The sequence below is a fragment of the Lissotriton helveticus genome, chromosome 8 (genome assembly GCF_964261635.1).
Source record: "Lissotriton helveticus chromosome 8, aLisHel1.1, whole genome shotgun sequence".
Lineage (NCBI taxonomy): Eukaryota > Metazoa > Chordata > Amphibia > Caudata > Salamandridae > Lissotriton > Lissotriton helveticus.
Window position 1 is genome coordinate 228,853,460 of NC_136069.1, and position 15,943 is coordinate 228,869,402.

At 44.6% G+C, this 15,943-nt stretch overlaps 1 protein-coding gene across 1 annotated transcript in view; it reads left to right on the forward strand.

Moving 5' to 3' along the window:
• The window catches only part of PIWIL4 (piwi like RNA-mediated gene silencing 4), a 413,451-nt gene that overhangs the window by 361,078 nt on the left and 36,430 nt on the right, over nucleotides 1–15,943 (forward strand). The window contains exons 19-20 of the mRNA XM_078655965.1: nucleotides 2,008–2,133; nucleotides 8,451–8,598. Of these exons, the coding sequence (XP_078512091.1) occupies nucleotides 2,008–2,133; nucleotides 8,451–8,598 (274 nt within the window). The remainder of the gene's footprint in view (nucleotides 1–2,007; nucleotides 2,134–8,450; nucleotides 8,599–15,943) is intronic.

Consider the following 15,943-nt stretch of genomic DNA (forward strand, 5'->3'; position numbering starts at 1 on the left):
AACCAAGACACAGTTTTATTTTTGAGTCAGTCGTGTGATTCCTGGGGGGAATAGATAGAGTTAGGTTCCAGAGGCGGGACGTTAGAGAGGACAACAACATAAGGTACACAGTCTGGTGGGAGGTTAGTAGAACGAGTTCTTCTGGGTGGTAGAACTGGACCAGGGGCTGGGGCTGGGGGTGGGCGTGGTGCTGGTCCCCCCACCACCGTAGCTGCTGGGACCACTTTGTCTTTTACTTGCTGTCCACCCAGTGAGTCTGATCCACCAGAATCGCGAATACCAGACCCTCCCTCAGACTGCTTCTGTACAACGCTGCCAGATGAGACACCCCTCTCTATCGCCCTAAGGCTCTCATTATTGCAGGTAAGGGTACCCAATAGGCCACCTAATCTGGACACTTCAGCTGTCAATAGTTCTATATTATCTACTAAAGGCTTAACAACCATTTTAAACTTAGCTTCTATCATGTTAGCTAATAAATCATATTGTTCTGAGTTTATATTAGCTCCAGTATTACTAGACATAGTCATAGTCTCCTTATGTCGGGCCAGGCTCTTAGGTACAGATTCAGGTCTTTTCTTATGGAAAGTCCCCCTCTCCCCCCCCCCCCCCCCCCGCTTGGTCTGTACCTTTCTGCAGGCCCTTACAGCTCTCTTAGCTGGAGAACTCCGTGTTGAGGTATCAGAGGGGACATCAAGCAAATCCTTAGTTGGTACGTCCTGGAGTGGGGCCAATACAACCGGTAGATCCTCTGCTAGAACATCAGTTAAGCAAGGGGTGACCAGAGACGATACAGTACTATCAACAGATTGCATAAGGAGTGGTGCCGGAGGGCTTTCCAGGCCCAATGACTTCCTTCGATCATTGTTAATTTTACTTACAACTTTGACAAGATAATTGTCCATAGTGGATTTCTTTTTGGACATTGTTAAAGTTCTCCGAATGGTAACAGAGGAAAAGGTACAAGCGATAAACTCAAGGCTCGTTGATTAATCTCAGCACAAGGCATACGTCATCCTGGTATCTTGAACATTAAAAAATATATAGTCAAAATAGCTTACTCAGGGGGTAGTGTGGCAGCAATCAAGGGGGGTTGCCCATCCCGTCCCTTGTCGTCCCCGGACGGCCACAGACGGCCCGCCCTCTGCCCGGGCTCAGCCCGACGACGCCCGCGCGCGTCCCGTGGGGCGGGAGGCGTTCAATGGTCTTATGGCGCCTCCGGGCGCATGGTGAGTCGTCACGCCCTCCCTAGGGCTTCTGGGAGCAGTAGTCCGCTGGCCGGGACTGCCACGGGCGGTGGCCGGTAAGAGGTGAGCTGAGGCTTTCGCCTGGTGCCGTTTCCCTCACGGCGGCGTCAGGCTCCAAAGAGTGTCCCCTCTACAGTCATATGAGGAGGGTATAAATAAACACTCCAGACCACATATGAAATGTAATATCTTCCACGCCACTTGAGCATTTCCTGTGTCAGTTCACCATAGCCTTTATAGAAATTGAAATCATCCAAATAAGTTTAACCAATTTCACATCATCTGTTGAAGGGAAAAAATACATTCTACAAAACTGAGTAGCAGTCTCAGTGCAGGGATGTCAGCAAAACCAATCCAAGGTGAGTTGAGGGTAACTAGAAAAATAAGTAATTTCTTTCATTCACTCTGTGGGGAAATTAGGCAGACCTAACGACACAAGTGAGAGACGGTGCAAGTATAGAGCTGATAGTTCATTCTAGCAGTGATTGTTGCTCCAAGGAATGATGTGTTTTGACACCATCCATTGTCCATTTTGAAATGATTCATATTTATTTATAGATAATGGATCTGTAGGAAGATACAAGCTTCAATCAGAAATACAATAGCTAATATAAGTCACTTATTATTTTGTGTTACTTTGACCACTGTATTATCTTTGATGTAGTAGCATGTCGTGTGCCATCAAATAAAAAAAGTTGTTTATTTTATTTTTTGATAATCCAGATGTGTAAACTGCTAACATTTCTTTTTTTCTTTTCAGTCCAAAATTATCTGTGATTGTAGTCAGAAAAAGATGTATACCCCGATTCTTTGCAGAATCAAACAGAGAATTGCAGAACCCTCCACTTGGCACTATTGTTGACAGTGAAGCAACTCGCCCTGAATGGTAAGTAGAGCTATAACACTATGAAATCCTGAGCATTTTTAAGCATCTTCTGAGAACAGCAGCCAGCAAAGATAGTATTATGTATCAATCAATCAGTGTTTGTTAAGCATGCCTTCTCACCCATGAGGGTCTCAAGGCACTGGGAGGGTGGCTTGAAGGGGAGGGGGGCTGCAGGTCCTGATGGGTGCTGAGGTCCAGTCGAAGAGCCATGTCTTGAGATCCTTCCTGAACTGAATCAGTGACAGGGATAGCCTGAGGTGGAGAGGCTGGGTGTTCCAGGTTTTGGCGGTGAGATAGGAGAAGGATCTTCCTTCGGTCGTGGTCTTGTGTATCTGAGGGACGGTGGCCAGGGACAGTTCAGCTGAGTGGAGGTTTCTTATGGCTACGTGGAATGAGAGGTGGTGATGCAGATATGCTGGTCCGGTGTTGTGGAAGGCTTTGTAGTTGAGTGTGTGGAGCTTGAACGTGACTCTTTTGTTGACTGGGAGCCAGTGGAGTTCTCACTGGTGTTCAGAGATGTGGCTGCAGCATGGGATGTTGAAGACCAGTCTGACTATCGCGTTCGGAACATTCTGTAGTTTTCTGAGGAGTTTCTAGGTGACACTTGCTTAGAGTGTGTTGTCGTAGTCAAGTGTGCTGCTGATGAGTGCAAGAGTGACTGTCTTTCTGGCCTCAGAAGAGATCCATCTGAAGGTCTTTTGAAGCAGGCTAAGAGTGTGGAAACATGATGAAGAGATTGCATTGATCTGGTGGTTCATCGTGAGTGAGGAGTCCAGTATGATGCCGAGGAATGGTGTGTAGTCCATGGGTGTGGGGGTGTTCTAACACAGCGGGCCACCAGGAGTCTTCCCAAGCAGAGGTGTACGGCCCCAGGGTGTGGACTTCTTTCTGTCCGAGTTGAGCTTGAGGCAGCTGCCTCTCTTCTCATGTTTCATAACTTTATGATTGGATTCAATGCACACTGATTTAATTTGTAGAAGTAGTTAGTTTTACTTGCAGATCTGATGTGTGAACAGTGTTCATATGGGTATGGAAGGAGTGGAAGAGGTGCAGAATCTAAGACATATGCTTGATAAGAGTGCATTGATTCAAAGGAGATGTACAGAAGACATGTAGTGCTCCTACTGAGAAAATCACTTTTGTAGTTTACGTAGCCTACATATTGTTATGAAAATTAATTGAGACATTCTTATTCTATCCTTACCAATTATGAGATTACGATTACTATATTTGGGATGTGTACGTAAGGTATCAGGACTTTAAAGCAAGTTTCTTTGAATCTAGATCGCAGGGGCGTTGGTGAGGCTAAGTAATATCTATGAATAAACTATACTGTGAGACAGATGACCACATTCTGGCGATATCACAATGCAAAGCAATAATTTATCTTGAGAGAGCTGTAGCCGAAGAGGGCTTCATGAGGTTGAATAGCCATTGGATGGTGTACTTGTGAAGTTGTTGGGTTTTGGTTGGAAAGCTCTGAGTGGAAGATATTTAAAATTGTGCCCAAGGAAGTTCCTTTGCCAGTGGAATACTTCTAGTACATTCACCCAGAAAAGATTTCTTTGTTCACAATTAGACACTTTTTTTGACCTCTGATTCCTCCAGCGGGGCAAGACTGCACACTGTAGCCAAAAAGGGCTTCACAAGGCCAGATACGTTCCCTGTGAGGTCTGGCTGAATCTGATTTGCTGCTGCAGAAAAGCTCAAATCGGGAGAAAACTAAACCTTCTGGTCAGCAGCCACGCACCTTGATCGTATTGGTTACACAGGTTTCTCCTGTCCTCCTGAGGTCTTCAGGCGAAAAAGGTTTTAAAGCCTCAGGTTTTCAGGGATTATAGGAGAAGTCCACCCAGACCCAGCAAAGGGTTCCTGGACCTCAGGAACAACACTTGGGGTCCAGGACTCACTCCAGCAGAGACCATCAGCAGACTCCAGGCCAGGCTCAGCTGGAACTAACTGTAGGCTGGGCAGTTGCATGAAAGGTACCTTGTTATGTCCCTGTAGATTGAACTGAAGGTCAGCCTTATGACCCTTGGGTCCACATCTTTGTCCTGGTTTGAAGACAGAGTAGTCTCAGTCCTTTAGGACTCGTCTTGGGTTTTCAACAGTACAATCAGTCCTCTTCTGATCTTCTCAGGTCTAGTGGTGTTTTGAGGAGGGTGCTGCGGATGCCTCATTTATGCTTGGCACCAGCTTGTGAGTCAAGGTAATTCCTGGCTCTTCCCTAACCAATAGAGTAAAAGTTCCCAGGGTATACCACGCCTGCTTTTCTAGCATTTCCAGTGTGAAGCTAATGTAAACAATCCCACATTGCCCCCTCTGCCTTAGTCCAAAATGGTGAAACCCTTCTCCCCTTGTGCATTGCTTATGTGCCCTCTCCAGAATTTGGCCAGGGAAATTAGCAACCCGTTCTCAGTGGTCACTTCAAACCAATCCTGGGGCCAGCTCCTCCCCACTGGGATTGGAACCTGGCGGATTGGGGTAAAAAGGGAAGGGGTCTATCCAGGTGTCACCTGGCATCTGCCTGTGACAGTGCAGGCCTCTTTGAAGTAAATTAAGTTCCTGGGCACTGCCTAAATTGCCATTCTAACATAGGGACAGAAACACCTCACTTCTCCCAGGCTTTCGTCTCTGCCTTGTAAGTAGGTTGCACACCTCATTCAGATAGCTTGAGCACTCGTAGGGCTGCAGCTGGAGGCTAATACAAATTAACTTCTGGAGGCTTTTGACAGGGGGGAGGTAACTTTCTAAAAGTACCTTTTCCTTTAATATATATATTAAAAAATCCCTCTTCACTAGTGAGTTGGGCTTTGGATAAATAATACAAAGAGTCGAGCATGAAATTGGTAGGTGTTTCCTAGCCAAAGATAGCATTATTAGATTTAATATTGCATCCAAGTGTTTCCATGGAACAGCCAGCCGTGCTACTGGGAAAATAGCTTTAAGGTGCTATTCACTGTAAGGGCATGTTTAACATTATCTTTCTACATGTCCTACTTTTAAATACCATGAACCCTACCCTTATGGGCTATAAGGCCAACGTATGGGTGACTTATCAGTATTTAAAAGGAATGTTTAGATCTGTCAAAAGGGTTTATTATGACAGGTCGAATTGCAGTTGTTAATCTGCTCCAGTCAGGCTACATTGGTAGGCCTGAAGCCATGTTTTACACTGTTACTGTAGTCCGGGCTGTAGCAGACAGAGGGCATTCCCCCAGTGGGCCGCCAGGGGGCTGTTTTTGGACCCCTGGGGCCATTTTTGTTTCTGGGGGCTGGTTTTGCAGCATAGCTGCAATATCAGCCCCCTGCAACTTAAGCGGCAGGAGTGAGATGGGAGTGGTGCTTTCCACTAGCACCCCTCTCCCCCCAGGGGCCGGCTGAACTGTGTGCCAGGGCTGGTTTCTGTTACCAGCCCAGCCCTGCCTGTAGTAGATGGCACAATAGGTGCTGAAGTCTGCTATTGGCATTGCACTTACACTTTGTACCATATACTACAGACTTACTGGAAAGTCATATATGCCAATTATAGTTTAGCCAATTCAACCATGTTTAAAGAGGCGAGCATGCACTTTACTTGTGGCCAGAAGTAGTAAAGTGCACAGAGTTCTTTATCCAACAACAGATAGGGCAACAATCTGGAGGTTACCATGCAAAAGATGATAATTTCCTACTCAAATGGATGCGAAATCATACTGAAAAATAGAGGAGGGAAAAAAGGAGGAAGGTAAGTTGTGGCAACATTATACCCTCATCTTTTGAGTGCCTTATCACTCGCTGCATTATTAACCCCAATTGTTCTGTCCGCATAGCAGTGATCTGCTGCCTTCCTCCAAACATAGCACCTGCTTCCTGGACGTATTTCCTGAAGTAGTTTCTCATCTACAGAAAAAAGCCACCAAATGTATGAGTATGGGAGACTTTTGCCTGTGGCTAGACAAACCTGATATCAAATTGTCTATCAACCTCCTCATTAATATGCAGGCTTACAGCTGTAACCAAGTGCTAAGTGGCCCCACAAACAAAGTCGCACCTTCTTCACATACGACCCCACAGGCCACGTGACCATTCCAGTGCAGGTTGTTGTCATTTTTAATGAAAAGGGAAGGCCTAGAAATGCTGTCAGTCATCCCGGCTCCACCATCATTACATAACAGACAGGACTATTATTGTACTGCCTTTTCCTCTGCATATGTAGATGGGGATTAATGTCTTTCACTTTGGTTGCAAATACCTAAAAATGCGGAAGTTCTCTGCAGGGTCATGCCCTTGTATGGTGGATAGTAAAAAGAGAACACATATAGATAGATTTCTTCGAAGACACAAGCTACTTTTTGCATTTTGAGATGCCCTTTGCAGTGCGCATCCATGTGCATTAAATTCTGTGTTACTCTGTGCCCTGCCACTGATGATAAGGTGTATCCCAGTGAGAATCTTTTGAGTTGAGCACTCCCTGCTGAGCTTTGTTTGTAAGCTGCCAGTGACTTATTTCAATCCCATTAGAGCTCACTCTCTCCTTGAACCTTTCAATTTACAAATTGAATTCCAGTGAGTGATGTTTGGAGGAGCTAAGATAAATGTTATCAAAATGTGGTAGAAAGAGCTGCATAGAAACACAAAATGGTGTGGCAATTACTTGCTTAATCCATTCTAAATATTCCCTGCAGCTGTTTCCATTTCCACCATGTTCTCCCATTTTCTCTGATGACACCCCCACCTTGGAAACTGCATTGAAATATTTTTCTGTAATGCTTTCCTCACTATGGGGCATTTTTACTATGTTGGACGGACTTGCGTCTACCTGACACCGTATCGATGTGCGAACCACCCGACCAAGGGCCGGAGGTTCCCCATACCTTTTTACGATGTGACCGCACATGGTGCGGTCGCATACTCCCATTTCCCTATGGGAGCTTGTGCTCCGGCCGTAGGACAAGCTCCCGTAGTGAAATGGGAGTTTGTGCAAATCCCTGCACCGTGCGGCAGATACCTCACGGCGCCTGCCACACAGTGCAGAGATTTACAGGGGGGCACCATAGGTGCCTCCTTGGCCCGCAATCGGAGGCCACAGGAAGAAGGGGGCCCTGGTAGGGCCCCCAAAAGTTGCTTTTCAACAGGCATTCCATGACAGAAAGCCCAGCATGGAAAGCCTGTCGGAAACCGACATCTTAATTCCAACGGCGGAAATGCCGTCCTATAGGAATTATGTGCCGGTCCCGACGGGCTCCTTCAGCCCGTCGAAATCCAGCCGGAATGACCAGCCGGTTTCATTTTCGAAGCTGGCATTGTAATGCTGCGGTCGAAATGGAACTCTATGATGTGAGTCAGAAAGCCTCCAACCTGAGGTCGGAGGCTTTCTGACTCACATCGTAATGAGGCCCTTAACGTGCAATAGTGGTCCAATTTGGTGTAGTTAGATATGATCTGTGTGACGTCCTGTCATAGTTATTTCTATAAATGAAGAATAATGCTATAGATGAATTTAGTGTTTGATGCACAAACTGCAGTAAAGAAATGAAACACCATAAAGTGTCAGTAGCTCTTTTGCTTCCCTTTTTGTCTTTATTTATAGTTGTAGTCAAAGCCTGCTCATACTTTCTTGTCGATTTGAGAATAAATCCTAGTCTAAAGTCTATATGTGACCCACAACAACATTCAAGACTCGATTCTCAAAATGTTGACTTGCATTCCTAAATAGACTTTACCACTTTTGCTTTTCTTTGTGCTGACTCAAGGATTTACTCATAGAAAAGGTTTTGTGTGTCAGGAGGAGGATGGGTAATGGACGTTAGAGGGCAGACATGCCCATTAAGTTTGTGAATAATTCTCAAACTCATCTCCATCTCCTTCTCATCCTGATACAGGTTGTAGCTTTGCTCTTGTCAGGGGTTGCATATGTTGGTGAGGCTTTTATTCCTGCATGTATAAAAGTATTTTCACTAGAGAGGGAAAGATGACAACTGTATTAAACACTGCTGATTTTTTCCTGCAAAAATATTGTTCATATTTTTGCAAATTGAATTTGCTGAAGTTTTTTCAGGAGTACATCTAAAAACCTGGGAACATCAGACGTTTACTAACATGTATAACTTGGAAATCTTCGATGAAAAAGAATGTCAGATATGCAGATCCAGGCAAGGTCTGAAGCTTTATCTGAGCATCGGGTTCTTTTTTTCTAATGTGCTCTGTCTCTTCTGATTGATTTTTCTATTCCTGTGAGTAGTTGTGCTGTGTGCTTGTTAAGAGTTGCAGAATAATTGGTCTCTCTCTCTCTCTCTCTCTCTCTCTGTCTCTCTCTCTCTCTTTCTTTCTTGTAGGTATGACTTTTACCTCATCAGTCAAGTTGCTCGGCAAGGAACAGTTAATCCAACATACTACAATGTAGTCTATGATGACAACGGACTGAAGCCTGACCACATGCAGAGACTCACCTACAAGATGTGCCATCTGTACTATAATTGGCCAGTGAGTACTTTACAGGTTTATGAATAGCTTCCTCTTGTATCCTGGCCTGATGTGAAGTGATGTGTTGTGATCTGATGAGAATGGTATTTATCTTGTCCTAAATCAAGGCCACTGTATTATGCAACTGGGGAGGACCAAATTATGCAGAAGAGTTGACTAAATGATGAAGTCCGAAAAAGGCAAAATATGCAAAGTAATAAATATTGAGAAGCAGTATTACTTCAATGTTTGACATTTTTGCGCATGTTAATACTGTATGGGCAAGGTCACACCTCATTATTAACAGTTTAACACCGATATAAGCATAACAAAAGGTATGCCACTGTGCGACAACAAGTATGATATTGTTTTAGTAACTTTTGATCTGTTTGAGCTAAAAAAAAAATTACATCTGCAAATTATACAAACGATGATAGAATGTGTGGTAACTACAGCAAATCCAGAATTGTGTGGAAAATGCAGTGGCTGGAGAATCAAATAAATCCAGTGGCCCGGCTTATATCCTTTTGTGGAGAAGTGTGGCTCAATGGTTAGAGCGGCAGACCCTGATGCAGAGGTCTAGCCCGGGACCAGGGTTCAATCCCCCTCCTCGGCGGGTCTGGGGCTCCAAATTCCACGGACCTGATAATTCTCGCCTCGGTGCCTGTTCCAATCATGGAGTCCCACTCTGCAACTCTGGGCAATAGCTTGCTTAATCTCCACAACGGCCCCCACAACTCTAAGGATGCCTGGCCTCCACCTTGGGGGTGCCCAGGAGTGGGCACCTCACAGGGAAAGCCAGGATGGGTTCCACAGCGGTATTCGTACAGGCGCCTTGAGATCCTTGCGGGGGAGTAGTGCGCTATACTAAGTATCAATTTACATTTACCTGCCATGTCTTTGTCCCACTTTGAGCTGCTTTTTAATTAATTTAGACTTGCACAACTCTAACTGCAATGATTTTTAAAACATCATGAACATAAAGGTCTGGGAAAACAAAAGCAGAATTTAGAACACTTCTACATTTGCAATAAACATGCATCATAATTAAGGATGTCAGCAGGGCTGTTAACCAGGTGCCTGCATCATAGCTCATTGAGGTGCATTGTTTATAGAAACTGGCAGCAGATGATTTTTGCCTATTTAATACCTTTTCTTGCAACTGGAGGTCATGTTTAGTTAGAACATATCTTGGAACATGCATGCTTTTCTGACACTCTTAAGTTCTACATGGTCATTTTTTTGGACCTTGACAAAGATAGCTTATTTAGAGTCAGAAAAATATGCTTTGAGCTCTTTTTGTGCCCCCTGGTAACTCTTAAATGTGGGCGAACGCGTCCTTCAACCCCACATTGATGGCCCTACACTCCCACTCTGACATTGAAGAAGGCTTATGCTGGAGGGTGGTCCTTTCTCCACTCGGCTCCAAAACTGGAATGATCTTTCTCAAGCCCAGAAAGTTTAGACTAATATTGCTTTTAGATGCTCTGAACACTTAAAAACTTTATTATGATACTAATCCTGTCTTGACCGGGTGCCAAACCTCCTCTTCTGGTCTCTTTAGTGACATGAAGCTGCTAGGTCTCCATACCCTTTCAAAATAAAAGAAAACAGTGACTATCCTTATGAATCATGGGTCTCTCATTCTGCTTTTAATCCCGTCATAAAAACCTGGTTGCCTAATTGTGCCTACAATGTATACATTCTTTTACTTGGCAGCCAGAAGTTATCAATAAAGAGAACCAGTAATAATTACAGTTAAAGGCTGACAAGACATATCTTGAGCCTATCTTATTCTTCTGTACTAGCAGAAGAATATGAGTTGGTTACGATGGGGTACAACTTCAGTGCAGAGTCTACTTTGAGCAATTGACCAATGCATGAGAATATCTCTGGAGCACAGCATTTAAGCCCTGCAGCACAATGATTTAGACAACAGAATGGGCCCAAACTAATACTTTTTTGCAGCTGGCTTTGCCAATGTGAAATAACATAGTGTGCTAAAGGATGTTTGTGTGTCCTTCCGTGTGGTATGCTCCCAGAAATAGCTGGTAAAAGCACTATATAATATGTTGTCATTTCACTTTTAGCCTCACTCATTCCTTGTGTGTGGGGACACTACCAATTAGTGGATGTTAACATAAAGTGACTAGGAAAAGGAAAATGAAGTCTATAGAAAATCCCCTTTCTTCTTTCCCATGTGCATGTAACGCGCATGTATTCATCCCTTGTCTGCCTCGCATCTCTGCTTCAGTTTTTAGCCGATTTAGTGCTTAAGGCTACACAAGGCAGCTAACACTCAAATGTGTCAACAGCTGTTGCTTTCCACTCATGCTACTACAGAACAAAGCATACACTTCAAAAGGAGATTTGGTACGAGACATTAATTAGACCATTTTAAGAAGTCTGTTTACACCAGTTGCTGGAAGAAATTAATAGCCTGGGGTGGAATGAGCAAGACAGAACATTTAAACGTCAAGATGTTTGATTGTTTTTTCTTTGGCATGTCAAGGCCTTGCAGTGGGCACTATTAAAGGTTACTTGCCAGTTCTTTGATCTTTTTACATTTGCCGGACCAACCATCCCAGCATTACCCATTGCGATGTGGTATGATAAAGGTTTGACACACATAATCACTCCCGAGTCATTTGTCATGCCACAGTGTGGCCTTTACTTGGTCTTTTCGCATGTGTATTTACCATGCAAAAGTTCCCAAATTAGACATCAGCACACTGGCACAATCAATTATTTTGTAATCCGCATCAGAGGGCGTGGAAAGAGTAAAGCAAGAAACTAACTTCGACACGCAGGTGTGGCCTTTTTTTGAAACGTTAAATGGGTTTAGAAAACAATAAGAAATCAGTATTAGGAAACATCATATTTAGGATGTCCCTTCCAAATACCAATTCCTTATGGTGTGTATTAATATTAAGCAACAGAAAACCTGTCGGATAACATTAATAATTTACAACCAACTCAAAGGAGATGGGTAACCCATTTGAAATTGAAAGGGGTGCCCAGGGGTTCCCTTCCCCATTGTAAATGTTGCCAAAAACGCTTTTTGGGGTACCCCTGTTAACTCCTATAAAAGGTTTGTTTAACTTTTCAATTTTTTTTAACGCAACCAGTTTTCCTTTAACCACTTCCCTGCAGGGCTAATTCCCCCGCTGAGCTGGGGGGCGGGGGCGCGCACAGCACCGCTGTGCTGGTGACGAGCTCAGCTCCTCACGCAGCACGGTGGCGCTGTGCTCATGACGAGCTGAGCTCATCACGGCCACGCCCGTTTCTTTTGAACGCTCAGCACAGCGGGGAATTAGCCCGGCGTGTGAGCGCCGCGGCCGTTATGACGAGCTCAGTTCGTCATGAGCACACGGCCACCGTGGCTAATGACGAGCTGAGCTCGTCATGCGTATGGGAGGGGTTAAGGAAAACAGGCTGCATTTAAAAAATCTAAAAAAATCTTGCTTTATGGTGTTCGGCTGACCCCTGCAGTTCATCATCCTTGTGAATGTGTCCAGTTGTAGTTTGCAGCAATTAGCATCTACCTCGTGGATAATGATGAGGTGGGTCGAATTGCAATCCACTGTGAGTCTGTATTTGCTAAACATATCAATTAGCACCTAGCTCCATTCACAAATTCAAAAACGTTTCCATAAATGTCTGTGCACATTTTGTGACAATTTTTACTGAATCAATAGTTCCATCAACTTTAGCCTTTTTCAAATCTCACAGGGGTCATTCTATCTCTGAAGCAGGCATTGTGACATGGATTGTGAAGTACATCCAGACTTCTTGTGCTATGGCCAAGGGGCCACCCAGGATCTTGTTGGGGGGAAACATCCTGTATATGCATATCTGCCAAGTTACTACTTAGACAGTGCAAAACACCTTCAGGAAGCATTATCATGTAGATGTTTTAGCACGTCAACGGATTTGGTTGGCCAAGCTCCCATAAGAACACTCTTTCAATCATCTGCAGCAACGGCTTGCTAGACGCCGCTTTGGGGAGGAACTGCTTGATGTCTATGCAGAGCATGTGTATCTACAGCCACACATGCTACAAATTCAAAACGTTACACAGTAACCATCTGTTTGTAGCCTAGTTTCTAGTGCTGTAAATTCACATGTTCCCACCATCCTCTCCCTGAAGCCAGCGAAGATCAAAAATGTTTCTGTGTCTCTTTCACTTCCTTTATGGTGCACAGCACACTCTGTCATAGACAATGCTCACCACTTACACAACTTGCCCACCAAGCAGAAAACACCACGTACACTATTTGCCTGCTGAGCAGAAATCAATCTGAGTTGGAGCCAGTGTGCTGGTGCATTCTTGACCAAGGATGGGGCCACAACAGATCTTGTGACATCTTTGTGAAAAAAAAGTTGCAATGGTCCAAACCCACCACTAGGTGGCAGGAGTATGCAGAGCATCTGAATCTACAGCACTACATGCCACAAATAAATAGTTACACGATAACATTTTCCATGTATAGTCTTTCCCTCTCTTTTGAAATATTTGCACTTTTGTTGTTGTATTTTGACAAATAAATACGATCCACAGGAATGCTGTGTGGGTGGCACCTCTTTCCCCCATATTATGGTGTACTACCTGGAGGAAGTCTGATGATATATACATATATACACAATTACATTTCAGCTATGGCTACAAACAGAAAAAAGAAAACACAAGGAGATGATGGACGGAGCGCTGAAACTTTTCAGACACTGCCCCCCCCCAGCCACAAATCTGGGTTCAATCCATCATCATTCTTTAGTTAACTTCACCACCTCAGTTCAGACCCAACTATATGCAAATCATTCTTGACCCTGTGCCTCATGGGAACAGTCCAGACCGGCCCTGAACTGCCAAGCCAGGTCTTCCCTGAACCAGAAACAAGCATCCTGGGACCGGTTTCTAGGTAACACCCTTCATCAGCCAGGCTAGCTTGAATCCAGTGGCAAAGTGAGCAAGGGATCCACGTCTAGGCATACCCTGCCAACTTCTGGCGAACAAAGCAAACACAAGGAGATGATGGACAGAGCGCTGAAACTTTTTAGACACTCACCCCCAGTCACAGATCTGGGTTTAATCCATCATCATTCTTTAGGTCACTTTGCCACCTCAGTTCAGACCCAGCTATATGCAAATCAGTTTTAACCCTGTGCCTCATGCGAACCGTCCAGCCTGAACTGCCAAGCCAGGTCTTTCCTAAACCAGAAACAAGCATCCTGGGACCAGTTTCTGGGTGACACCCTTCATCAGTCAGGCTAGCTTGAATCCAGTGGCAAAGTGAGCAAGGGTCCCAAGTCTGGGCATACCCTGCCAACTTAGGGCAAACAAAGCAAACACAGGAGAGTGTCTGGGTAACACCCTTCATCAACTAGGCTAGCTTGGGACAAAGGCCCTGTTTACGCCTTTTGTTTCAATTTACTATGATTAGTTCTGTTCCTCTTCCCTCCTTGAAAGGGAGATGTGTTATAATCTCAAAACTGGTTTTCTTACCTCCCTTCCTGAGTCTTTTGGAATGCTCCTCAAGTAGACTTTTAGAATGTTGGTATTAGGCATTTAGTGAAAAGAGACGAATTTGTATATTCCTGAACACAAAAAGAAATTGTGGACTTTGCATAAGTTCAGATTCTGATCTAGGGTGCAAACCTAGTGCTGGTCTCAAGGCTGTTGCATGACTGCTCAACCTAATGCTTCAAGTTCTCCGGTAAGTCTTAAGTCCAAGCCCAAACGTAAGTACAAGAAAGTAACTTACTCCCAAGAGAAGGCACGAGGTCATTCCATGTCAGTCATACACCTTCGAGGTCACCAGTCATGGAAACTATTTTTCAGCTGGTCCTGATTTGCCCTGAATTTCGAGGGATGTTGTCGACCCCTCAGCATATCTAGGCAAGAAGGTCTTGGTGCATATTTCCTATGCGCTTATTGCTCTTTCTGACGTGCCTTTGGGCCCACAGAACCGCAAGGGCCCATAGTCTAGTTGCCACCGTTGGGTCTACCCCAGAGCCGTCGGTGACCTGTTAGCGGGGCTTTACCAACTCTGGTACAGGCTTTTTTACTTTGGTCCTTGGATTCATAATGGTTTCTTCTACACCAATGCTGGTTCCGCTGTTTCCAGAAAATGACTGGGTGCCTTTGTAAAAGTCAGACCCTGATCCAGCTTTGGCTCCAGCCTGATCTATATCATGCTAAAAAATTACAAAAGCGCAACCTGTCATCTTGCAGTCTTACTCTAACCCAGTGCCTCTGCCACATTGAACCTACTAGCAGAGGCTTCTTTATATTTTTGGTTCAGACTGATCCAATACAAGTGTAGGCGGTATCTCAATATGTTAATGATGTAGGTGATGACTTGTTTCCTCTTTACTATACTGATGATGCCTAATACATTGATTTACAGAATACCAGCAGGCTTGATACCTTTCCTGAGGCAGAACTTGACTCACCATTTAGATCTCCAATGGAAGGGAAAGCCGCATTTGCGGTTGTGGTCCAGAGGTCAACTGAGGCACTATAATTATAGCTGCCCTCAGCGGTGACCAAACCAAATGGCTTAGTAGAGATCTTTTAGCCTGGGCCAGCTGATTCTGAGGCTTTGCTTCCCTTTAATGCTGCACTTACTGATACTTTGCTGGCTACTTAGACGAAGCCTTGTTCTGGCTTGCAAGTAGGCAGGTAGCCAGACATCACAGACTATTGCCTGGTGATCCAGACGTTCTCATCAAGCACCCTTTTCAGAGAACCTTATTATGCAGGCCTCGACCAGTAAAGTGAATCGTGGCTCAATTCCAACTACTCTGGAAAGAGAATTCATGGATATTTAGACTTTTGGCAAACACGTATTTTCCTCTGCAAGTCTACCAATTGCAGTCAGTAACTGCTGTTTGTTTGCTCTGTCTCTACAAACAGGCCCTCTGAGACATGGCAAGTGAAGTCACGTTGGCGGTCCCAGAAGTCCTTATGGCTTCTTTGGCTTGGACTATTTATGATGGACAGGGCATGGGCAAATATGTTATCCATGCAGGCCTAGAGAGTGCAGTCAGTACTAGTGTCATACATCATCAGCATACATGGATGCATTCCTCAGGAGGATTTTCCACTGATGTAAAGGCCTCTCTCATGCTTATGCTCTTTTTGCCCACATTTTCGATGAGAAGGCAGACTCTGCAAAAGATCATTCTAAGGAAAGTAGAGCTACTGCATGCTTTTTGGGGCTGCTGATTGCTAATACACAGTGTATGCATCAATTGATGATAGTCTAAGGGCTATTCTAGAGGTATATAGTGGTGTATTGGAAAAAAACAACCTTCTCAAGCAGTACAGCAGGCACTCTCATCCTTTCGAGGCCATGGGCAGGCT